Source organism: Aspergillus tubingensis (assembly GCF_013340325.1).
Source record: "Aspergillus tubingensis WU-2223L DNA, scaffold_3, whole genome shotgun sequence".
NCBI classification, from domain to species: domain Eukaryota; kingdom Fungi; phylum Ascomycota; class Eurotiomycetes; order Eurotiales; family Aspergillaceae; genus Aspergillus; species Aspergillus tubingensis.
The window spans coordinates 3,609,041-3,632,473 of record NW_023336277.1 but is presented as its reverse complement, the minus strand read 5'-3'; the positions used below and the strand labels follow the sequence as shown (position 1 = coordinate 3,632,473).

At 50.9% G+C, this 23,433-nt stretch overlaps 12 protein-coding genes and 1 non-coding gene across 13 annotated transcripts; 8 read left to right on the top strand and 5 right to left on the bottom strand.

Annotated features, from left to right (window-relative positions):
* Nucleotides 1-944: 944 nt before the first annotated feature.
* AtWU_02342 (uncharacterized protein) lies at nucleotides 945-2,348 on the top strand (the record flags this gene model as incomplete). Its single annotated transcript, XM_035497456.1, has 1 exon — nucleotides 945-2,348. The coding sequence occupies one exon, from the start codon at nucleotides 945-947 to the stop codon at nucleotides 2,346-2,348; it is 1,404 nt and encodes a 467-aa protein (XP_035353349.1).
* Nucleotides 2,349-3,125: 777 nt separating this feature from the next.
* On the top strand, nucleotides 3,126-4,942 carry AtWU_02341 (putative neutral amino acid permease; the record flags this gene model as incomplete). Its single annotated transcript, XM_035497455.1, has 10 exons — nucleotides 3,126-3,271; nucleotides 3,324-3,337; nucleotides 3,388-3,460; nucleotides 3,520-3,851; nucleotides 3,901-4,044; nucleotides 4,095-4,309; nucleotides 4,361-4,558; nucleotides 4,608-4,635; nucleotides 4,685-4,800; nucleotides 4,859-4,942. The coding sequence occupies 10 exons, from the start codon at nucleotides 3,126-3,128 to the stop codon at nucleotides 4,940-4,942; spliced, it is 1,350 nt and encodes a 449-aa protein (XP_035353348.1).
* A 355-nt stretch (nucleotides 4,943-5,297) lies between these two features.
* On the top strand, nucleotides 5,298-7,065 carry AtWU_02340 (MFS transporter; the record flags this gene model as incomplete). The annotated part of the gene is made up of 4 exons (XM_035497454.1): nucleotides 5,298-5,495; nucleotides 5,577-6,689; nucleotides 6,747-6,860; nucleotides 6,931-7,065. 4 exons carry the CDS (start codon nucleotides 5,298-5,300, stop codon nucleotides 7,063-7,065), a joined length of 1,560 nt encoding a protein of 519 aa, XP_035353347.1.
* A 243-nt stretch (nucleotides 7,066-7,308) lies between these two features.
* On the bottom strand, nucleotides 7,309-7,650 carry AtWU_02339 (major facilitator superfamily protein; the record flags this gene model as incomplete). Its single annotated transcript, XM_035497453.1, has 1 exon — nucleotides 7,309-7,650. One exon carries the CDS (start codon nucleotides 7,648-7,650, stop codon nucleotides 7,309-7,311), a length of 342 nt encoding a protein of 113 aa, XP_035353346.1.
* Nucleotides 7,651-8,972: 1,322 nt separating this feature from the next.
* On the top strand, nucleotides 8,973-10,343 carry AtWU_02338 (wax synthase family protein; the record flags this gene model as incomplete). The annotated part of the gene is made up of 3 exons (XM_035497452.1): nucleotides 8,973-9,772; nucleotides 9,830-9,857; nucleotides 9,918-10,343. The coding sequence occupies 3 exons, from the start codon at nucleotides 8,973-8,975 to the stop codon at nucleotides 10,341-10,343; spliced, it is 1,254 nt and encodes a 417-aa protein (XP_035353345.1).
* Nucleotides 10,344-11,305: 962 nt separating this feature from the next.
* Nucleotides 11,306-12,378, top strand: AtWU_02337 (putative NmrA-like family protein; the record flags this gene model as incomplete). Its single annotated transcript, XM_035497451.1, has 3 exons — nucleotides 11,306-11,635; nucleotides 11,705-11,799; nucleotides 11,859-12,378. The coding sequence occupies 3 exons, from the start codon at nucleotides 11,306-11,308 to the stop codon at nucleotides 12,376-12,378; spliced, it is 945 nt and encodes a 314-aa protein (XP_035353344.1).
* Nucleotides 12,379-12,470: 92 nt separating this feature from the next.
* AtWU_02336 (putative MFS multidrug transporter) lies at nucleotides 12,471-14,329 on the bottom strand (the record flags this gene model as incomplete). Its single annotated transcript, XM_035497450.1, has 4 exons — nucleotides 12,471-13,911; nucleotides 13,961-14,014; nucleotides 14,061-14,177; nucleotides 14,241-14,329. 4 exons carry the CDS (start codon nucleotides 14,327-14,329, stop codon nucleotides 12,471-12,473), a joined length of 1,701 nt encoding a protein of 566 aa, XP_035353343.1.
* A 424-nt stretch (nucleotides 14,330-14,753) lies between these two features.
* Nucleotides 14,754-15,554, top strand: AtWU_02335 (SDR family oxidoreductase; the record flags this gene model as incomplete). Its single annotated transcript, XM_035497449.1, has 1 exon — nucleotides 14,754-15,554. The coding sequence occupies one exon, from the start codon at nucleotides 14,754-14,756 to the stop codon at nucleotides 15,552-15,554; it is 801 nt and encodes a 266-aa protein (XP_035353342.1).
* Nucleotides 15,555-16,265: 711 nt separating this feature from the next.
* AtWU_02334 (putative MFS sugar transporter) lies at nucleotides 16,266-17,999 on the bottom strand (the record flags this gene model as incomplete). The annotated part of the gene is made up of 3 exons (XM_035497448.1): nucleotides 16,266-17,599; nucleotides 17,651-17,879; nucleotides 17,946-17,999. 3 exons carry the CDS (start codon nucleotides 17,997-17,999, stop codon nucleotides 16,266-16,268), a joined length of 1,617 nt encoding a protein of 538 aa, XP_035353341.1.
* Nucleotides 18,000-19,862: 1,863 nt separating this feature from the next.
* On the top strand, nucleotides 19,863-19,936 carry AtWU_t58. The gene has a single exon. It is a non-coding gene; the product is annotated as a tRNA-Ile (tRNA).
* A 422-nt stretch (nucleotides 19,937-20,358) lies between these two features.
* Nucleotides 20,359-20,799, bottom strand: AtWU_02333 (Hsp20/alpha crystallin family protein; the record flags this gene model as incomplete). Its single annotated transcript, XM_035497447.1, has 1 exon — nucleotides 20,359-20,799. One exon carries the CDS (start codon nucleotides 20,797-20,799, stop codon nucleotides 20,359-20,361), a length of 441 nt encoding a protein of 146 aa, XP_035353340.1.
* A 584-nt stretch (nucleotides 20,800-21,383) lies between these two features.
* On the bottom strand, nucleotides 21,384-22,067 carry AtWU_02332 (uncharacterized protein; the record flags this gene model as incomplete). The annotated part of the gene is made up of 1 exon (XM_035497446.1): nucleotides 21,384-22,067. The coding sequence occupies one exon, from the start codon at nucleotides 22,065-22,067 to the stop codon at nucleotides 21,384-21,386; it is 684 nt and encodes a 227-aa protein (XP_035353339.1).
* Nucleotides 22,068-22,715: 648 nt separating this feature from the next.
* On the top strand, nucleotides 22,716-23,376 carry AtWU_02331 (RING finger protein; the record flags this gene model as incomplete). The annotated part of the gene is made up of 3 exons (XM_035497445.1): nucleotides 22,716-22,843; nucleotides 22,919-23,134; nucleotides 23,232-23,376. The coding sequence occupies 3 exons, from the start codon at nucleotides 22,716-22,718 to the stop codon at nucleotides 23,374-23,376; spliced, it is 489 nt and encodes a 162-aa protein (XP_035353338.1).
* Between the last annotated feature and the right edge of the window lie 57 nt (nucleotides 23,377-23,433).

Below are 23,433 nucleotides of genomic sequence, written 5' to 3'. Positions count from 1 at the left end.
CCTCACAGTTTCCCTGTCATACCGCTGGTTGCTGGTTGGCAGCTCAGGGCAACTGCTCCAGTATTTCTACGACAGCCTACAGCTCTCTCTTCTGGGTTCTACCCCGTACCGTTATACAAAAGATGAATGTCCCCGAGGACTGTGGTAACCCCGCGACGAGGCCTCTTGCCCATTGATCGACAGCATCACGATCGTCAACGCAACGGACACAGACTCCCAGGCTGCAGAAACAATGCAACCATCTGCAGTACATGGACAGCCGAGAGGGGTAATTTCCCACCACCTGCACCTCCGGCAAAATAAGAATCAGCATTGCCCCCCGCGCGGTGGATGGAGCCTCTGTTTTGTCGCGACTCCACCGGCCCGTCAGCGCCTTGAATGGCGGTGGCGACAAGCGACTGCGGGTACACACTAACACTAAACACACACCGTGATCGAATTTTCCACCGCCATCGTCCATGCGCCCTCCCCCACGACTGTGATCTCCGCTTCGCAACGAATTCGGTGCTTTCTCGCCCTTACAACCGCGGAACCCGACGATGCTATCCGTAGTGGGGAAAACACAGCACAGCGGTGGGACGTCATGCCTCGCAGCAATAATTGTAGTGGATGGGTTGGCAATGGGTTGTGTCAATACGGACTCCATTGCCCCTTATGGAACCCTTCTGGATTAACCATGGATGGAGCAGGTCAACCGATGCCACTGGTGATCCACGACCCTTCCGCCAGCTGCCGTCCATTGGCCCGCACGATGGATCTGCTCCCCATCCTAAGGCTGGCAAAGTTCACCAACGCTGTGGATTTTGCAAAACTCAGTTCCCCTATCTTAGGTTATCGACGTGTGCGGCCACCCTTAAATCCCCCCGGACTTCCGGTGGCTGCTCCCTTGGCTTTGTTTTCCCAGATGCATTGAATTCAGTTTCAATTGCTGATCCCCCTTCAGTATGTCACTCCCACTTCCCAATGACATCCTCCTGCTGGTCGGGGAGTATGTGGAAGACTATCGGGACCGCTACAACCTTCTTTTTGTGTGCCGTCATTTTCACGACCTGTTTCTGCGCTTGGTTTACCAAGCAGCTGCCCTGAAGGACTGCTCCCAGACGCGTTCCTTCCTGGGAGCTGTTCTCCGTCGCCCCGAGCTGGCTCGGGCGGTTCGCAGCTTGGACTTCCATGACTGGTGTCCTAGGTCCACCTCCACTCCTTCCTCCCCTCCCTCCGACGAAGATTTGGCGCCGTTTGCCCAATTGGCCTATTCCCTCAGTCAAACCGCTGAAGAGCACACGAAATGGGAGCAGGATCTCCGGGACAATGTTGAAGAGGCTTGGATTGCGCTTCTCCTGCCGCTGGCGAGTAACCTGAGGCATTTGCAATTAGTGTACCCCAAGCAGAATGTCTACCTGGACCGCATGATGCAGCGGGCAGTGAGGGGAGAGAAGCCTTTCGACGACCAGCCGGCATTCCGTGTGTTGCGGGATGTGTCGCTGAGCCATTTAGCCGACGAGGAAGACAGTCGAGGAAGCTACATGACTTCCCAGGTCCTCCCTTTCTTTCAATTGCCATCCATGCGGGCATTTTCGGCGGACTCGGTGGTCGAGTCCACCCGCCCACGCGAGGATGAGCCTGAACCAACCCATCCGGTTGAGGAGCCTACTCCCGGCTCTTCGTCCATTGCTGAGATTACACTAAACACGAGCAGTGGATCTCAGGGCATGCAAAGCCTGATCGCCTCATGCTCTTCGCTCCAATCTTTCAAGTACCAACACTCCGATTCACACCTACTTGCAGAGGGGTTCCAGCCTTCTGCATTCTTCGAGTCCCTGGCGAGCAGTAAGAGCAGCCTGCACACCCTGTGGCTGGATAATTGCGGCACCCACTTGCCTTTCACCATTGCCGGAGCGAACGAGACGCACGACGAGTGGTTTGGACCCCTGACGGAGTTCACTGCGTTGAAGGATATCCGCATCCGTCTGCCCAACCTGCTTGATGTTCGCTACCAGTATGAACCGTCGTGCCCGCTCACCGATGTGCTTCCCGCGTCGGTCGAATCGTTGTATGTGGAAGGCTGTAAGGAGAATTCCTTGGCCATGCTGGTTGGACAGCTGCAGAAGGTCCTCAACAAGCGTAAGACGCAATTCAAAGGCCTGAGACGACTTGATGTTGAAGGCTTCTTCCACGACGAGGAGGACGAGGACGCGTCGGGCTACCAGCCGGCGGAGGCCGCCGACGAGAAAGTGATCAAACCCCGGGTGTATCAGACGGTAGAGCCGCTGCACCGTGCCTGTGCCGAGGCGGGAATTGAACTCTATTTGCGCGACCGCGTGTGTTTGGCAACGATGCAAGAGGCATAACATTATGATACGAACCGAGACGAGGATAGAGGATAGACGATAGATGATAGACTTGCGTTGCGCGCACAATACCCATAGACAACTGCTTACTGCTTTGGATTTTTTTGATTTGGAATTACGCTCCGATTAGCTAGATTTGGACTTTTTTTTGGAATCATCGCGAATTGAATGATTGCATTGAATCGATTACTTTTGGTCTGACAAATACCTCAGCAGTAGGAATAGAGATCCAACATCCACGGTCCCGAGCCCAAATTGGTTGGGAGGTTACATCGCTCTGACACTGTTGGGCTCTACATGATAGGTTTTGAACATCCCCGAAAACTCTACAGGTCATCCGCTGTCGCTCGTCCTCCGTAATACGCGATATGCTTGGATAGAGGCACTGGATAGCTTCGGCATTCCCCGAACGGTTTGAGCCTGAATGCAAACCCCGCATTTCCACCCCCAGAATTCCAGATCATATCCCTAGATGACGTGAGATGACGCTCCATTCGGATGTATTCACCAGGTGAGGATCCTGGCTGAGCAAAGTGGATTAGCTCTCCCAACAACAGGAGCCCTGGACCCTTACCAGCGGGCTCTGTGTTTGTCTGCAGAATTTGTCTCGTTGACTTTCTCTCCTTTCCTTCAGTCGTCTTCAGTCCTGTGTTGTTCTGTTGTTTTCACCTCCACTCATCATCACTACTCTCATTTGTCTGGTCGTGGCTGCTTAGTCTTCCGCTGGTTTGTTTGCTTGCTTGTGACGCGGATCACTGGGTTTCCCTGGTCGCTACCATGTCGTCCCTGAGTGCGATCAATAACCCTGAGGACACGCTCGCCGAGCAGGAGAAACCTGTCAATCTGAGAAGCGCCGCTGAGAATGAGGATCCTTTCAGTCATGATGGTGTCGGCGGGGTGAAGTACCGCACTTTGGCTTGGTGGTAAGTGTTCATCCCTTCATCTAGATCGGCTTGGACCTGGCTAACTGTTCAGGCAATGTGCAATGAGTATGTAACTGCCAGTATTTTCAACAAACCAGGTCTAATAACTTGTACAGTCATGGTCGCAGAGACAATATCCCTGGGCATCCTGTCCCTACCCTCGGCCGTGGCGTCGCTTGGCCTGGTTGCGTGAGTTATGATTGGTATCGTCGACGGAGAGTGGCTTGGTGGCTAACTTAGCCTTGCAGAGCCGTTATCCTCATCCTTGGCCTCGGTGCTCTGGCAACTTACACGGGCTATACCCTAGGACAGTTCAAACTCCGGTATCCGCATGTGCACAGTATGGGTGATGCCGGTGAGGTCCTGATGGGTCGCATCGGTCGCGAAGTGCTAGGGACTGCGCAGCTGTTGTTTTTGATCTTTATCATGGGCAGTCACCTTCTGACCTTTACTGTGATGATGAATACCTTGACTGATCATGGCGCCTGTTCTATTGTGTTTGGTGTGATCGGCTTGGCGGTGGCGTTCGTCTTCACCTTGCCGCGGACGCTGAAGAAGGTGTCTTGGTTTTCGATTTCATGTACGTGCATTCAGAAAACTATGATAATGCTGAAGGCTTACTGTCACAGCTTTCATCAGCATCACTGCCGCAGTGTTGATCACCATGATTGCGATCGCGATCCAAAAGCCAGGTGACGGCCGTGTTGATGCTGTCGTTGACAATTCATTCTACAAGGCTTTCCTGGCTGTCACCAACATTGTCTTCGCATACGGTATTTCCAAATCAGTCCTTGAAGAGCAGAAACAAAGCTAACCAACCCAGCCGGGCACGTGGCCTTCTTCGGATTCATCTCAGAAATGCGCACGCCGACCGACTACCCCAAGACACTGTACATGCTGCAGGGTATTGATACGTCAATGTACACCATCTCGGCGGTCGTCATCTACCGCTATGGTGGAAAGGACGTGGCATCTCCGGCATTGGGATCGACCAGTCCACTGATGTCCAAGATTGCCTACGGCGTTGCTATTCCGACAGTAAGCCGCCCTCCAGAATTCTTGCTTGAAAAGTACTGATAAGTAACGTAGATTGTGATCGCTGGCGTGATCAATGGTCATGTGGCGTGCAAATACATCTACGTCCGTCTGTTCCGGGGAACCGACCGCATGCACCAACGCGGACTTGTCTCGATTGGGACGTGGGTGATGATCGGGTTGGTGCTGTGGACGCTGGCGTGGATTATTTCTGAGGCGATTCCTGTGTTCAACGATTTGCTGAGTCTGATCGTAGGTTTTCCATGGCGTGTGTGTTGTTGAACAAGACTAACAGTCGCAGACGGCGCTCTTTGCCAGCTGGTTTACATGTGAGTTCCGCCGAGTCTAGAACCATCCCTGCACTAACCAATCTTTTAGATGGACTAAGTGGAATCTTCTGGCTATTCCTAAATTGGGGCAGATACTCCTCCTCGCGCCGCAAGATCCTACTGACCGGTCTGAACCTGCTCGTGGTACTCGTAGGTGGCTGCCTAGTAAGCATACAACCCACCACCTCATCACAATAACATCACCAGAATACTAACCAAACAGTGCGCCTTGGGCCTCTACGTCTCCGGAAAATCAATCCATGATCACCCCAAAAGCACCAGCTTCTCATGCTCCAACAATACTTGAACCAGCCGGCGACCGGATATGTGGAGCCGAGAGCCGATTGTCGGGTTAGGGAATGGTGCGAGTCAGGCACCGACAGATTGGGTGATGTCAGTCCATGTGGAGGTTCTCTTATGTACAACTAAGCAAGCAGGTCTTGTTTTAATAGAATTGTATTGAGAGCCAATGGCTAGCGCCGATATGGCAGCTTGCCACCAGCGCAGATGACGTCGCCGGATCCGGTCGGATACGCCGTTTACTTTGACATCATCCCACCAGATACATACATTAAAATAATGCATAATAAATACAGTAGTCAACGCACACAATATGTAGCGTAGGAATATCAAATCGAGTGCATAGTAGCTGTGAATCCACCATGGAAGACACGCGCACGCAGACTGCCTCGCCGGCGGAAGAATCCCGTCGCAGCCATCACTCCAGCAGCACCTTACCGAACGAGCACGATGATAAAGACATAGAGAAACAGCGTCTCCACGACGGCATGGCCGAAGGCACAAAGGACAACAAAGAATCCGACCCCAACATCGTGGACTGGGATGGTCCAGACGACCCAGTATGTCCCATCCCACCCTCCTCCCCGACCCCATCTATACTCAAAACCCAATCCCAAACCCTAACCACCCACCCATGACAGGAAAACCCCCAAAACATCCCGCGTCCCCGCAAATGGCTCATAACAATAATCCTCGGCCTCATGACCATATCCGTAACCTTCGCCTCCAGCGTCTTCAGCACCGCATCCACCGTAACCGCGAAGCAATTCCACGTCTCCTCCGAAGTAATGGTTCTCGGCACAAGTCTCTTCGTTCTCGGATACAGTTTCGGCCCGCTCTTCTTCGGTCCCCTATCCGAGCTCTACGGCCGCAAAACCCCCCTGTTCGTGGGATTTTTCATCTTCGCTATATTCCAGATCCCGGTTGCCGTGGCGCAGAACCTCCAGACGATAATGATATGCCGGTTCCTGGGCGGGTTGTTTGCTAGTGCGCCGTTAGCGATTGTTGGTGGTATGCTGGCAGATATATTCGGTCCTGTGGAGCGGGGGATAGCGATCGCTGTGTTCGCAGGCGCTACGTTCGTGGGGCCGGTCGCGGGCCCGATTGTCGGGGGGTTCATCACGATGAGTTATCTGGGGTGGAGATGGACGGAGTATATCACGGCCATTATGGCGTTCTTTTTTGGGGCTGTGGGGTTCTTGATTGTTCCGGAGACGTTTGGGCCTGTTTTACTGGAGCGGAGAGCGCGGAGGAAGCGGTTCGAGACGAGGAATTGGGCACTGCATGCGCGGTCGGAGGAGATGCCGGTTGATCTGAGGCATATTGCGACTGTGTATCTCGTCAGGCCGTTCTTGATGCTTGTCCGGGAGCCGATTCTGTTGCTTGTCACGTTGTATATGGGGTTTATTTATGGGTTTTTGTATCTGTGTTTTGAGGCGTATCCCGTGGCGTTTCAGGAGTTGAGGGGGTGGAATGAGGGTGTTGGGGCACTGCCATTTATTTCCATTGCCGTTGGGGTTGTGTTTGGGTGTTGTGTTATTGTGTTTTTTACCAAGACGAGGTTTCAGAGAGTGTTGGAACGGGAGGGCCATGTTGTTCCGGAGGAGAGGTTGATTCCTATGATGATTGGGGGGGTTTTGTTGCCTGCCGGCATGTTTTGGTTTGGTTGGACGAGTAATCCGGGGATTATTTGGGTGCCGCAGGTCATTGCTGGGGGATTCTTGGGGGCGGGGATACTGTTGATTTTTATGCAGGTATGTCTTCTCTTTTCTTTGGGTGTTTGTGGTGTGATGCTGATGATGATGGTATAGGGGCTGAATTATATCATTGATTGCTATAATATCAATGCCAACTCGGCTATTGCGGCGAACTGCTTCTTTCGGTCGGGGCTGGGGGCGGGGTTTCCCATGTTTGCTATTCCGATGGTGAGTTTTCCCTTTTGTTTACAGTTTTATGGGGCTTTTGGCGAACGAGACATGTTGATTTATGATGCAGTTCCATAATCTGGGCGTGCCGTGGGCTATGACCCTGCTGGGATGTTTGACGGCCATATTGTTCCCCGTGCCGATTCTGTTCTATATCTATGGAAGTAGGATTCGGTCCTGGAGTAAGTTTGCGCCGACTGATTAGGACTAACGCTGTGGTGAGAGGAAAGCGAGGTTATGATTACCATGATATAGTGTATATGTAATAGGAGGTAGCCAGATAGATAACATTCACTTCGATGTGTATAAAGAAATACTGCAATTTATCCAAAAGATACTGTATACATCAAACAGAAACACTCATATAACAAACAGCCCATTCGAACATGGCCCAATCCGGTCAATCCTCCTAGTGATACAGCAGAGACATCCTCAGTTCGAGCCACACCTAACAATCGACACTAACAGACGCAAAAGGAATGCCAATACATCCCTGCACATCTCCGGCAAAGTTCGCCGAACTTCCCTGACAGTTGTCCCCAGACCAGGTGGTGATCTTGCACTTGCTGTCGGCGGTACCGACGTTGAAAGACGCCCCGGGAAGGCTCACAAAGCAGGATTCTCCAGACCCAATGATGGCAGGGTTGGCGGAGGAACCTTCGCAGTTGTTGCCGGACCAGGTGGTGATTGTGATGCTTTCGCTGCGGGTTGAGAGGGGAGTGGATTCGGCGGTGGTGGTGAGGGCCAGGACGCCCATGGCGGCGAGAGGGAGGAAGTGGTGGAGTTGCATCTTGCTTTTTTGGTTGAGATTTCTTTTTGATAGAAAAATGTGAGGATGGATAAGTGGTTTGTTCGTGGGAGGTAACGAAGTATGTAGATGATTGAGAGAGAGAAGTTGAGCTGGATTGTTATCGAGATGAAGAGCGAAGAAGACCGACTTTATACCTTCTTATTCAACATTCCGCCCCATTCAGTTGCTTGTCTTGTTACTATACTCAGGGCAGTGCAATGCCGAACACACCCGTCGATTCCAGGCGCAGTCATCGTGAACCCATTATGGTGGCTCATTTCACGCTTCAGTTGGATTCTTGGCCCTTCGAGGTGTAGATCTATGATCATTTCTGTATTGAGTATGCTGATCTGTGAGAAGTGGAGTTTTGGCCCCAGTAGGGTACCTGAGGGGAAAAGATATTCGGGCCCTTGCAGATCGGATGGAAGGCCTTAAGCTTTGGCCCCATGGAGCTTACTTGCCGTTTACTGTGTAGGAGGCTGATGTATTCAGAATAAACTCAAGGTATAATATGGATTTAATATGCTCGCTATTCTTTTGTGCTCTCAACTCCACAATATGTTGTTTGTTTCATTGTTGTGTTGACAGAGCGCGCATTAGTTTATAGAAAGACTGTCGATTAATTCAACTATCAGGTGGTACTATCTCAAAATGCACAATGTACACGTTTACGTTGACAAAATGTATATGTTGATCGTTAGTATTCATGATCAGGATGTAACATAAATAAGCTAAGCATAACACAAGAATTACAATTGTTCGAAGGTGCTATACATAGGGACCGCGCTAGTCTAAACTGGGCATGTGAGTTGCGACGGGTTCAGAATTTAGCGTGACAGAGTCAAACTGGGGCTGGATAAACAGCTCAGACGGGTTCAGAGAAACCTTGACCCTGAATGAGCTTATGCACATGATTTAATATTATTTCTTGTTGAGGCAACTGCAGGAGTAGGCATAGTCACATGCCTGGTACTCAGGCTGTCTATCAATAATCTCTTATTTTATTTTACTAGAATACCTAGATAATTACTAATTCAACTCATTCTCTTACTATAATTCGCGTTTACATTCGTTCGCTTGCTTTTTTGTTGTTTTATTGCTTTGCTAGTAATCACACGCCTCAACACTAGATGTTTTAAATATTGGAATTGGTGTTCAAAAACCTTCATTTTGTATAGAAATCAGAATGTCGATACGCTTGCCGCTTACGTTCAGCTGCTGAGTAAGAGCAGCCAAAAGCGGGGTATGATTCAATCAGTCAGTCAGTCCGTACAATCAACCGATCAGATCCTCTATCTGGTTAAAACGTTGTATTTGTTCTTATGGATATCGTTGCGTCTCTCTATCCCGCTCTCTCAGAGCGCAAACCCCTTCCCACCTATTACACGCCTGGCTGTCTCGGTCTCGCCCTGGTACCTTTTCTAGTAGAAAACAAAGGCTTCTCAGCCTTCTCCACTTGGCCCTTCTTGCTCTACTTATGCGCCAGCTGGCCGTGCTTCACTACTGGGGATCCCTCTTCAGATTACTACAATAACAGCCAATTCATTGCCTTTCCGCTGTGGTACCTTGACTTTGTCTTCCTGACGCCAAGAGACGGCAAGGACGCGCCTGCGTTCATTGGCCGCCAACTTACAGATGAAGAGCGTGGGGATGAGGGGGGCGTTATTACTGCCCAGGGCCAGTGTTGGAAGGATTTAACGACGTTCTCACAACGTGTGAAGTGGGCATTCAGGCTGATGCTGCCCGTGCATAGGGGAATTGGATGGAATTGGCAGGTGAAAGGTGTTCCTGCGGATCCGCATGCAAAGCTGCCAAGGTGGCAGTACGTGGGCTGGCAAATGTGGTGGGTAGTGTTCTACTACGTGCAATCTATGGGGACGTTAGCCGGACTGGGTCTAGGATGTGCCTTAAGAGCGCAAATTAGATCGGATGAGCTACTCAAGACAGTTGTCGTCAATGCTATCGTGGGATGGTTGGGTGCGGTGTGGATATGGGATAGGCTGAATTGCGCATATCGACTCGCGGCTGCCCTGGGTGTTGCGACAGGAGCGACGGAAACTTGGGAATGGCCGCCTCTCATGGGGCCATTGAAAGACGCATGGAGCGTGAGGCAGATGTGGAGGTATGTGCCACAACCCATATAATGAGGCCATTAAAATGCTTGCTTACACATATGCAGTGCAACATATCACCAGGTATGCCGCAGGGTGAGTAGAATCCCAAGACAACTGCATTCCAAGAGATGCTCGTGCTAACAGAACATGTAGCTTCTATCGCAACCATCAAAACGTCTTGTTCGTTTCCTACGTCTCCGCAAGGGTGGTCTAGCGTCTAGCTACAGCCAATTGTTCATCTCGTTTGGGATAAGCTGCCTTTTCCACCAGGCCCAGATGTTCAATGTCACTCGCCGCGACATGGGCGAGCTGGCCTTCTTCATGTCGCAGCCTTTGGCCATCGTAGTGGAGGACCTGGTGCGCTGGGCATGGAAGAAAACTGGCATCTCTGGAAAGAGCATATATTTTGAGAAGGTGGTCGGGTATAGCTGGACCTTTGTCTGGTTCTCAATGAGCCTACACTTATACATAAGTGGACTTGTGCAGGCGCGCGTTATGAAAGACTGGCTGTTTGGATACACACCTTTAGAGATTGGTGCTGATGCTAGACAGCAGCTACTTATGTGGTTACGTGTATAAGCTGAGTGGTATGGGCGCTAGGGCATGCTGTGAGAGACTTCTACCCATTTCTCATTTCAAAGCCCCCCGAAACAATAGAGAGAGCAGCTGATTCGGGTTCAGAAAGTGTCAGAAGAGGTTATGCAGTGTCAGAACTTACATAGTCTGATACTAAACCATCTTTTTACGTGATTAAGATCATCCAGTAACAGAAGTTTCCTGATACTCTCGCACTGATTTGAAGCCGCCGCAAGTTGGACTCCGCAAGTGAGACCCCTTCAGAGACGTCCCTGATACAGAATCTGTGATACGGAATGAACTTGATATATGACTATTTTCGATACTAATTTAGCTCTGTGATCTTTATGTCATAATAAATTACAAAATAAATAAGATAACAAATCAAATTCCAGTAGCCTGATACTATAATAGTCACAACACTTTAAAATATTTCAGTTATTAAACAATTGGAATGTGAGTTTACAACCAAAAAACTGATTTGTGTTCATGTCAGTCTATACTGAAGCAATTAAATCACGTGGACGAGCTCATTCAGTATCAGATTCTCTCTGAACCAGCCGCACTAAATCCTGAACCCGCCGCAGCTTGGACCCCTCAAGCAACCCTCTCCTGCATACGTATACTGCTTGGTAAGCAACAACAGTATGCCCTGGAAATAACCAGTAGATTAATTTACGTTAAAGAATGCAACATCCATAACACACAAAATAAGCACTAACACATGCATACTTACCCATTCCACCAATTACCATCACAGACATGACGCCATCTGACAAATGTCTGATTTATCAGCAATAGCTAGTTACCCTATATTCCTTTCATGTATAGCTTCAACAACACTACAACAACTACAATCACATAAATAATACCCTCATCCCCACCCAGTCTGGCTCCAACCACATCTACATCTACATCCACACTCAACCCCCGCCTTCAAGAAAAATAAAGAAGGAAGAGAAGCAATGCCCCTAACCTACCTCCTAACCGGCAGCACTGGCGGCCTCGGCTCCCTCGTCCTGGACTACTTCACCAGCCACTTCCCCCCAGCACAAGAACCCACACACGGCGTATCATACGCCGCATCCTCCTCCAACCCATCCAACAGTGACCGCTTCACCTCAAAAGGCATTCCCTTCCGCACCGTGAACTACGATGACCCCTCGACGCTCGACATCGCTTTCAAAGACGTAGATAACCTTTTCTTCGTGAGCACGAATACCTTTGACGTCGAGAAGCGCCGTAGACAGCATTTGAATGTCGTGGAGGCGGCGAAGAGGAATGGTGTTAAGCATGTACGTTCCCCTAAGTCTTATTTCCAGTTAAGATGGATGGTATGAATAGTAATGATAATGGTGTGATAGGTATGGTACACTTCCCTCGCGTTCGGAGGCCTCGAGTCCGATTCCAAGGCTGCGGTGCAGCAGGCGCATTATATGACGGAGGATATGTTGAAAGAGTATGTCACCCCCTCCCTTTCTATGATTATTTTCAGTGGTATTAATGGTTGGTTGGTAGATCTGGGGTAAATTACACCTCCATCCGCGAAGGATTCTACACTGAAGCCTTCCCAGTCTTCATCAACTGGTATCCTCAATCGACGACCCTCTATCTGCCCTCTTCGTCAGGGAAGATCGCGTTCACGCTCCGGTCGGAGTTGGGGGAAGCAACGGCTAAGTTGATGTTGAAGGGTGGTCATGACAAGGAGATCGTGCTTTTGACTGCGTCGGAGCCGGTTTCTGTGCAGGATATAGTGGATGTTATTAACAACACGACTGACCGGGAGGTGAAGATTGAGATAGTCGATCCGGAGACGTATGTACGGCTGAACGCGGAGAATGATATCGGGGGCAAGGCCGAGGGGTTCTTCCGGCAGTTGGTGGGGTGGTTTGAGAGTATTGAGAATGGCGAGGCTGGGTTTACGGATGGGTTGATGGGGGAGGTGTTGGGGAGGGAGCCGGTGACGCCGAGGGAGGCGGTTAGGGGGTTGTTGAGTCGGGAGAGGGATTATACGTGGCATCAGAATTATAGCACGTAGTCAGTCTTTTGTATTCTTGTTGTATATAATGAGGTGGTTAAGTTGGCTATGAATGCTTTTATGCTTTTATTATATGTGGTGATATCATTTCATCACACGCGGTTGTCTTCCTCTCGATCGTGCTGCGGATACCCTGTGTGCGTGTCGCGATACACTGTCGCTTCTCCATCACCTTCTTTCTCTATGACATCTTCCTCGTCTGCTCCCCAGGTCGCTTCGCGCATGAATGGACTGCGTCGGCGGATCTCGGGTCCCTTCCATACTAGCACTACTGGCACAACTGACAGTGCTAGCCCGATGAACCCCAGCAATGACCCGGCCCAGCCGTACCCCAGGTTCTGAAACAGCTGGTAACTCGCCAGCGGCAGGAACGCGCCAAAGGAGTTCCGTCCCAGAGATGCCGCGGACAGAGCTGATGCAGCGTACTTCTCGTACGCATCAGTCAAGTAATTGACCACTGCCATGTAAATACTGTAGATGCCAATACCGGTGCACCCGATGCCGAGAGTTGGTACGATCCAAGGCACAGAAGGAGTACTGGACCAGCCATACCAGAACAGCCCGCCTGCAAACATCAAGCTGCCAATGATACTAGTATACAACCGAGCCTCCGGAATAGGTTTGCCCGGCTTCTCTGTGTTGCGTTTCGCCGACTTCAGATACAGCATGTCCTGTAGAGGATTGACGAGAGTGCCAATCAGCGCACCCACGGAGATGGCCAGCTGAATGGTCCCAGTTTGCAAAGTATTCATGCCGTAGTTGGCGGAGAAGGTCTGGACGACGCTGCTGAAGAAGAGATACAGGATGCCCCAGGCGAAAGAGATCCAGAGAGTGAAGAAGGCAACGACAGGCTCGGTGAGGAGCATGCGTGTAGGCCGTTCAAAGGAGATCTGCATCAGACGCCATACGCTAGTGTTGTCTAGCTCGGCCTCAGCGTAGATGGGGCGCTGCTTTTCTTTGCGGAGCTTCTTGGCCCGACGGGCGAGGATCACGTCTGCGCGGGTTTCATACAGGATGAACCAGAAGATAGGAAGGAGACCCGTTAGGTAAATGATTTGAATGTAGAAGATCCAGCGCCACGGGGCAGTTTTGTGGATGGCTACGATGGCGGATCCAATGAATGGCCCCAGGGCAATTCCAACCACACTTGTAAACCCGAAGAGCGACATGGGGAGACTCCGCGCTTTGTCTCCGTACCAGACATCGCTGATGCTACCGCCGACGATGTTGATGGATACGGAGGAAGCACCACCGCCGAAGAACCGCGTTACTACGAGAGTGGCGTAGTTTTGGGCGAAGGCGGAGGGGAATAGCGAAATGATGAGGATGATGTAGGCGACAAAATAGCCGGGCATGCGACCGGAGGATTCAGTCAGGGGCACGAATATGAGAGGCCAGAAGGCCGCTCCCATGTTCCAGGATGTTGTGGCCCAGTAAAGGTTTGGAAACGGAGTGTTTTGAACGTGGAATCGTTCTTCCATCCAGTTGTTGCCGGAGCCGTATGAACCGGCCGGGATACCAGTGAGGATGGAGCTATACCTGTTAGCATTGCACCTCTGAAAGCAAAGCTAAGAGGACATACATGAAACACACAGTAACCGTGAGAAGCCATTTGTAGGAAGTGCTCCAATTGAACCTGGTTCTGTTAGACTAGTGTCCTAACAACTGCACACTTGACGCACGGATTGTCCGGATCATCCTTGCCATTCCAGGTATGGATCTCAAGGTCCTCCCTGTCACGCAGATCGTTGTGGCTAACTACCCCGACATGGGGGTCCCGACGAAAGAACGATCGTACCCTGCAACGTCAGACTTAGTGGCTGTATGAACAGGGTCTGCTTGGCAATGATTGGCAGACTAACCGTCCCAGAAAGGAATCATCGAATTCATTGGTGTGCACCGTGCTAGCGCGGCGCAGCGACGGGCGTGGCTCCTCGACAGGGGTGGACATGACTATCTCTAAATTGATCCCTTGCAAGGTATCTGCTTGACAGATGCAGAGATGAAGTTGAGTAAAATAGGGTGCAGAGACCCTGCAGAACCTGCATCGGCCGGCGGCAACATGTCGTCATGACCGACCCGGCCCGAGCAACGTCCCACGAAACTCGGAACACCAGGGGAATCCGACGCTTTGAGTGGTCAATTCATGTCTATCCACATCTGCGTTGGAGTGGATGAAAGGTGGAGGGGAGCTGATTGCCAAATTCTGTTAGGGCTTGGAATGAAGCAACCGGTTTCGGTCATGACATCATCACAGCGATGACTTCATCACTTCCGAACGAGCATATAAAGTTGTGCCTGTCGTCGTATCTCGACAACATCAACAACAACAATCATCTACTGCATTTATCAAAGTCATTTCTACCTCAATCAACATGCCTATCCCCGTTCCCTCCGCCTCCAGCGTCCACGACCTCTTCAGCCTGAAGGGCAAGGTCGTCGTTATTACCGGCGCTTCCGGCCCTCGCGGCATGGGCATTGAAGCCGCCCGTGGCTGCGCCGAGATGGGCGCCAACATCGCCCTCACCTACTCTTCTCGTCCTCAGGGTGGTGAGAAGAACGCCGAAGAACTTCGCAACACCTACGGCGTCAAGGCCAAGGCCTACCAGTGCAACGTCGGCGACTGGAACAGCGTCAAGAAGCTCGTGGACGACGTGCTGGCCGAGTTTGGCCAGATTGACGCCTTCATCGCCAACGCTGGCAAGACAGCCAGCAGTGGTATCCTCGATGGCTCCGTTGAGGACTGGGAAGAAGTCATCCAGACCGATCTGACGGGTACCTTCCACTGCGCCAAGGCGGTGGGTCCGCACTTCAAGCAGCGCGGAACCGGCAGCTTCATCATCACCTCCAGCATGTCGGGTCACATTGCAAACTTCCCACAGGAGCAGACTTCGTACAACGTTGCCAAGGCAGGCTGCATCCACATGGCCCGGTCATTGGCCAACGAGTGGAGGGACTTTGCCCGCGTGAACAGCATCTCCCCGGGTTACATCGACACGGGATTGTCAGACTTTGTGGAGAAGAAGACTCAGGATCTGTGGATGTCCATGATTCCCATGGGACGGAATGGTGATGCCAAGGAGCTGAAGGGTGCATATGTCTATCTCGCCAGTGATGCCAGCACATACACGACGGGTGCCGATTTGATCATTGACGGAGGATACACCGTGCGGTAAATTGACCGCGGTCGGGGAAAAAATAATGTTTATGACATGTATGTAATGAATATGAATGTTCAATTGTATCAATTGCCTGGGTATTTTGTGTATCTTTTCGTATGGCTCGAAACGACCTGCCATGGCCGGCCAGGGTGGTGTAGCTCTCAGTCTTATGGATGCAACTGCGTCAGTGTGGATCTTTAGCTCGGGCTCGGAGGGGCTGTGGAGTTACTAGAACAAGCAGCCACTCGTCTCTTGAGTCTGCGGATCTCCACGGAACGCCATTTTCCTGAAGATTCAGTCTGGGCCTGATTTCAGACTGATTTGGTGAGGGGATTCTGCATCCGTTCGAACCTTATAATTGTGAGACGAGCTCCGGAAGCCTCGAGCTTTACGCTGTGGCTGGTTCTTTGTTCTCCCCGGAGCATCCCAAGTATGTTCATTTCCATCTCACGCTGCCATTTGCACAGCCAAAATAGATGGATCGGGAGGAGACATGGTAGGGAATGGTGAAGGTGACATGGAACTGAAATTGAAGTTGGCGAAGTTGAAATTCAAACCCGTCAAACAGAAACAAATTGAGCAACACCACATCCGGTCAGGTGACCTATCTACAGTGAACAATAGCTGGAAAGAAGCAAGGGATGCGTACAAAACATGTCCAATTTAACTAACTTCGAAAGCTATATGATCCTCAATCAAGCATGTCATAATCATCAGTCATTACCGTCAACTCTTGCCCACCTTCGCATCGGCCACCTCCTCCGGATCATCCACCACCTCTGCCAGATGCATCCGTGGCAACGTCCTTGCCAGTCGCGGTGGGTCAAAAATGCTCTTCGACTGCAGAAAGATTTCGTCAATCTCCTCCAGCGACCGACCATTCGTCTCCGGGAAGAAGAAGTACACGGTCGGCACGATCACTGCGTTCAACACCGCGAAGATGATGTAGTATTGGTATCCGATCGTATCGAAGCCCACCGGCGTCACTTCAGCTAGGAGGAAGTTGAAGGTCCAGACGGCAGCTGTTGAAACTGCACTGATGGCCGCTCGCAGCTGCAGTGGTGCGACTTCCGTAGCGTACAGGAAAGTCAACCCCGAGTATCCCACAGTGAAGATGAACTCGAACACGAAGAGGAACACCACCGCTACGACCAGCGCTGCGGTATCATCAGATCGAGACGTTGTTCCGGCTAAGATAGCCATCGAGGCGGACATGCCCACGGCACTCCACAACATCAGAACTCGCCGACCGAGCCGATCAATTGTGAAGAAAGCGAGAAATCCGCCCAGTGGCTGAGTGAGGCACATGGCGGCAGCCAGAATGCGTGATGGTATGGCATCCAGGCCTAGATATTGTTGGAAAATGGTCGTGGCGTAAAATGTGATGAGATTGATTCCGCACATCTGCTGGAACATCTGGCCTGCCGCAGCCAGCACCGTCCGATGGAAGAGTCGCTGTTCGCCCATGCTCAGCATGTCCTTCCACGATCCAGATCCCGAGAGTGCCAGCGACCGTTCAATGTCGCGCATAGCCAGGGTGATGCTTTCGTCATTGGGATCGACATCTGCCAGCGCAGCAAGGATTTCACGGGCCTCCTCGGTCCGATTCCGCTTTATCAGCCACCGGGGTGACTCTGGGAAGAAGATGACGAAGGCCATCACCATCAGCGACAGGACGATCTGGAAGGCGAGCGGGAACCGCCACGACACGGAGTTACCCGTGACGAAGTAGAATCCGAAATCAATCCACAGCGATATTGTAATGCCCGCCCCAATGAAGATACCGTCTGTCACTACATGGGCGCCACGCTTGCCCGCCTGCGAGATCTCGGCCTGCCACACGGGCACGGTTGCAACATAACCCCCCGTTCCCAGTCCAAGCACAACACGTGCCACGATGAATTGAGCCAGTCCGAAAGAAGTGGCCATCAGCAAGGCCCCGATTATCGATACGGCTGAGGTGATAAAGATCACCTTTTTTCGGCCGAGGAGATCGCCGAGGTAGATGCATGATAGTGATCCGAATATGCCGCCGACAGTGTACAGAGCGACCACCGTACCTGTGGAATGTTAGAATGGGAGGCATTAGGAGCAGCGAGCAGAGTGCCTACCCTGAATGGTGGAGTTGTAGTGCTGCTGGGCCCCAGTGGTGGTCAAAGTGTTCATCTGGGGAAACGTCTCCGCAAACGACTCCAGCGTGAGGAGACCACCCGTCACTCCCTGGTTGTATCCATAGCACACAAAGGCCGGGCAGACGACCAGCCAGATGATGGCGCGATTCAAAAGAGCGCCGCGTAGGCCGAAGTATGGTTGCATGGCTAAGACATGCAGTAGAAGATTCTATGCAACGATCGCGACATCAGCCAGGATGTCCCCGCATGTAATGATCAATTAGACTTGGCTCACGCCGTTGAACCCTGGTCTCCGGTGCGGACATTTTATAAAAAGGCGTCCAAGCATTTGCATATGGGTCGGCCATCGGCGGCGCCCGTCTGTCGCGTGGACTTGGGCATTCCGGACTAGAATAGGATTCCTGTAACCGAAGCAGTACCAGAGTCAAAGGATCGCAAGAGAACAGGCATCGATCGCCAAGCTGGCAGGCGTGTGTCTTCCCCGCTGGACAATTTGAGATCGTCGTTGGACTTTTCTCCACCTGCCGGCTGCCCTTCCATCGGATCCGGCCGATGGGGTTGTTGGACCTCGGGTCAACAGCCAGTCGGGAGTCACTGGGCCGCCAAGACACCCCCAGAAGCCTCATTGAATTTGGTAATGGCCAGCGTGGGAGATAAATAGATAAAGAGACGCTGGTGGTGCCCCATAATTGAGATAACAATGCTTTTGATGTTGCTGTTGTCCGATATCGCAAGAGAGAGCTGGGGGTGAAGCAGCTAGGAGCATCCCGATCGTGTCTAATTAGGCGATGTAAGCAGAACGCAACTCATATCTCAATCAGTAACGGTGCAGCATGTTTGTCAATCATCCCAAATCCGTGACAGCGAAGCTTAGGCAATTGCAGCCCACGTCTGGCTTGGCCAACGCAATCTGCATTGAGATCTGCGAACGGCACGGATACGATGCCCTGTTCGAACAAGTTAGCTGCTTTTCGACCACTGAGCGTCTGTACGGATGACTGACTGAACCTTCTTTCCCCGACCTCGGCTATTTTGAGAATATCGCCAGGTTCCGACTAGCGTGCATGCCAATCGCCAGGTCTTTTGAGATGTCTGTCTGACATAGGAGGCCAGGAAGGGGGTCCCTCAAAATATAAGATATCAGGGGCTGTCTTTATCTCCAGCTTTATATGGTCATTCCGTATCAGTTTGGAGATATAGCTCAGGGCTGTTATTGGTGCTCTGATAACAATTCCGCCTAACGGGATAAGGAATCCTCCGTCCTGTGCAAAGGGCGATACGGGATCGTCAACGGACGGCATGTGTGATAGACATCGCGGAGAAAGTCAATCCCACGCGATTGGTCATAGTTTCGTTACAACTTGATGTGTCTGGTTGAAATATCTCATGTAGCACATGAGGGGTTACAAATCTTTGAGTCAAGTGACCAAAGGTGAGTCGCCGTCAGCTTAGGTGTGTTGTGCTGGCAGGTTTGATGCCAAGAGTGCGTTCCTGGACCAAAGGAAGTGGGGTAAACGGGGAAGGAAGATAAAGTGTAGAGGTAAATATAAATGGCGTAAGTCCCATTTATAGTAGTTGGTCATGGGATTGCACGCGACCGATGGCATTGCGTCGCGGTCATTGCTTTGCAGCAGTTCATGTGCTAGGAGGCTCAATATCAGTGACCACCCCCTGATATGGTAGTCATCTGCCGACAGTGATGTATTGACGGCGGTATTCCTATTATAGTCTTAGCGGCCTGCGGGTTTAGAAGAATCCCTGGGCACTGGCTTGGGTTTGAGGTTGATCTTATCTCCGTGGAACTTGTTTAGACATTCATTTCCATCCTGACTCACTTGTCAGTGGCTCGAGAGCTCAGCATAGTTGTAGTAGTACGGTGTGTGTACTAATGGTAAGGAAGCCGGATATATATATTCAATTAGCCACTTGATAGGAGTAAGTTCTTATTAGGAGCAGCCAACTCAGTTCAACAATGAGTCCATCCTTAGTATGAGCATGATGCATAATTAGTAGGTTGCAAAGGTGCGAAGGGAGAATACCGATGCAGCTGCTATAGATGACTGGTCTGTTGTAGTATGTAGTATAATGCCGAGACTCAAGCCATGTGAGCAACTCTCGTGTGGGAAGGTTTTTGAGTTTCCAAGCTGTGCTAAGATATATTGCAAAGGTACAATGCAAAATACATCAACTGGGTCCCATAGCTCAGTTGGTTAGAGCGTGACGCTAATAACGTCAAAGTCGAGGGTTCGAGCCCCTCTGGGACCATCTTTTTGCTTTTTAATTTTCCTTCCTGTGTGTGCCCCCAACATTTATTTGTCTCTCCACCGGCATGCTTGGCACATGAGTGGGGTAACTGGCTGCAAGAAGCCAAGAACAACTTTTTGTTTATGACGTCATTGCTTTGTGTTTTTGTACTCCAAACCCCTCATACCATGGTAGGTCGCTACAGATTATCCGAATTGTTTCACCTACAATAAATCGTCGAGTGTTATCAAAAGAAAGATTATAAATGATATATATAGCGCTAACATGCATAATGTCCATTCTCACTGTTGGATATCAGCCAGCCTTCCAATGAATAGCTAAAACAAATACCGCTAATATCTTCCTTCCTTCACACGCAACTAACATGAGCACCATCATACACACACAACCAACCCCTCTCCCCCCCAAGAATGTAGTAGCCCTTACTTAATATCAATCACCTTCCTCTCCTCCTCCACCTCCCCCCCAACCTTCGGCACCTGAATCGACAATACCCCATCCGTCAACTTCGCATCCACATGCTCCCGATCCACCTTGGCCGGGAAACTGAATGAGCGACGGAACTCTCCCATCGTGCGCTCGGAGAACCACCAGTTCCCATCCTCACCCTCGGAACTGCGTACAGTGCGACCCCTGACGTTCATCGTGCTGGGGTCGGTGAACTCGATTGTGACGTCTTCTTTCTTGACGCCGGGGAGGTCGCCATCTAGGATATATGCATCTTTGGTTTCGCGGAGGTCAAAGCGCGGAGAATTTGCAAATAGGGAATCTGTAGCGGTGGATGTAGTGAGGTAGTTGTCTAGGTCTGTGAAGGCGCGCAGGAGGGAGGGGACGGGACGGGGGTGGTGTGGCAGGAGGGACATTGCTCTTGGTGTTGTTGTTTGTAGATTTCGTAGATGGTGGATTGGGTATCTGGTGATGGTTGGGGTTGTTCTGAGGAGGTGGGTGGTTTGTTTGAGCATTGTTGGTATGTTTGCCGTGATGGTTATTGCTGCTTGGCGATGGTCTGTCTTATTTGTACATTATTGTATGCGGTGGAACGTGCAAACTGGAATGGCGTGGTCGGGGGAGATGCTGTCATTTGTACGCGGGTGGCTCGCGCGGGGTCTTTTCGGATAGAAACTCCTAGAGAGAGCATGCGCCTTCCTTTGCTTTCTGACATGCATCAAGAGATGGGTCTTGAATATGGGTCCCAAACTAAGTGGAAATCCGGGGATGCGTGGGGTTGGCAGTCAAGGTGGTCTTGGGGGGTGCGGTTCCATGGATGAGGTTCCACGCCTGGAAATGTATGCCGGGTGGCATGATGGTAGTAGGCTTGTGACTGTCGTATCCAGAAGATTCTGGTGCGAGACAGTGAACAAGTGGATATTTCTAAGAGCCATAGGACGTACGTGGAGTGGATATTACTTAGGAAAGATGGAGGTACAGCGCCGAACACAACGTCAAATCAACCAATCCTCATCGCCGCCTCCGCCAAACTCACACTGCCCAATTCCTGATTTCGGATTACACTGACCAAATAGTTCACCCCATAATCTGACGCCGCATGCACTACCACATTCTCGCCAAATCCACAATCCCGTTCCCCCTCTCCGGCCTCCACATACGCCGCATAACTGCCCTTCAGAATGCCATCTTTCTCCGACAACAAGACTCCCTTCGCGTACTCCCTTGCTTGCATGTAATCCGTAAATGTGCCCTGCACTATCACCTCCCGCACTGTACTTTCCCCCTCGATGGCATCATATTCTACATTCGCCTGCACGACGTAAAATAGCGGGATAGAGATACGGCCATCGTCGAGATCGGTGGTCAGCTGGAGCTTGTTCTGTGTGGTATCGATGCGGACGCGGAAGGTGGTGCCGTCTGGCGCAACGGCGTAAATGGCAAGTCCGGTGCGATCGGGCAGGTTCTCTTGTTCGAAAATGTGGGCGCTGGTTTCATAGGTTGGAAAGAAGTCACGCTCGTAGCCGGCGTCGTAGAGACAGCTGTGCGCCGCGGCTTTGGCGGCGAGTAGACTGGTGTAAGTTCCAGGAATACGGAGGATTTCGACGAGATTATTGGGGTTCTTGTTGAGGCGAGTGATGGTTAAGAGGACGTGATAGAGGTGTTCGGGAATTTTGGGAGGCATTATGGGATCTTTGGCTGTTGAGGTGAAGGTGTAGTATCGAAAAAGGAATCAAGTAGTTATGGTCGAAGATCTTTCATGGGCCTGTCATGCTTTTAGATTATTTGGAGAGGCCTAGACGTGGCTATAGAAAGTCTAATTAGCGTGGTGCGTATAGCTGCTGATATCGGAGATCTTCCTCCATCTGCCTGAGACGAGGATCTTACCATGTGGCCTGACTGTTCTGCATACTGTAAATGCCCAACAACAGGCTCCTACTGCATTGACAGCTGGAAATGAGCGCGTCACTATGACCACCCTGGCTTACTGCCATGATTAGTGGGATCAGACACCAAAAGTTTATTTGTGATGCTCCCCTGGAAGCACAAGGCAGAAGGTACCCGGCTGGCTTTATTTCATGGTCGGCCCATGCTCCACCCCCCCAGAAAACCCTCTCCCCCCGCATTTCCTCCTTCCTCTTTCTTTCAACATCCTCGTGAGATTTCTCTGATTTCGGCATTCTTTCGGCCGCAAGACCATGTCCCCCGGGCCTGTTATATTGATGGACCTCCCTATGGAACGATATATTCCTCGCTCTCATCCCCTTGAAGACACCCTAAGCAATTCGTACTATACAGGGTAGAAATCCCAGAAGGGGAGCAATCAAAAACAATGGCAGAGCCAGGCGCGGAACAAACTCCATACCCAGAACCCGGAGAACCACCAGTTCCCGACAAAGCGCTTCAACTCCAAATCCTTCTTATCCTGTGTCTGAGCGTGTACATAATCACTGCGATCTGGTATAATTCCAGCTTCTACCTCGCTCCTCCTATCTGATAGAAGCTGTACTAAAATTGGATAACATGGTGCTATAGTCTTCTTCTGAAATCCTACTGTATTGCCTATGGCACTCTCGACTTCACCTCTACGCCTGCCACAACCCCGGACCATACAGCCGCTTGGAACTCACTCCAGCGCCTGAAATCCCTTAACCGCGTCGCGCCCCTCAAGCGCTATGATTCGTGGTATACCTCAACTGTCTGTCATGAACGGAGTCCGTTATTAAGTAGGGATTGGGAAAGTAGCATCTGGTTGGTCCATTCTTCATATTCAATTTCTGACGATTGCTATGATTGAACGTGACCCTATCCAAGCAGACACTAACAGATATTGTGTCGGCAAATATAGTGCAATATGCCTCGAAACCGTGAACAAAGCAGATGTGATACATGCATTGCCCTGTAAGCATGTCTTTCATCGACAGTGCCTTGAGACCTGGTTTCTTGAGTATCACAATGCGTGTCCCGTTTGCTGGCGGGTGTTCTTCGCTTGAACTTTACCAAGGACTGGCTGTCATTATGGAATTTGCTTGGAGGACTATCCACAAGGG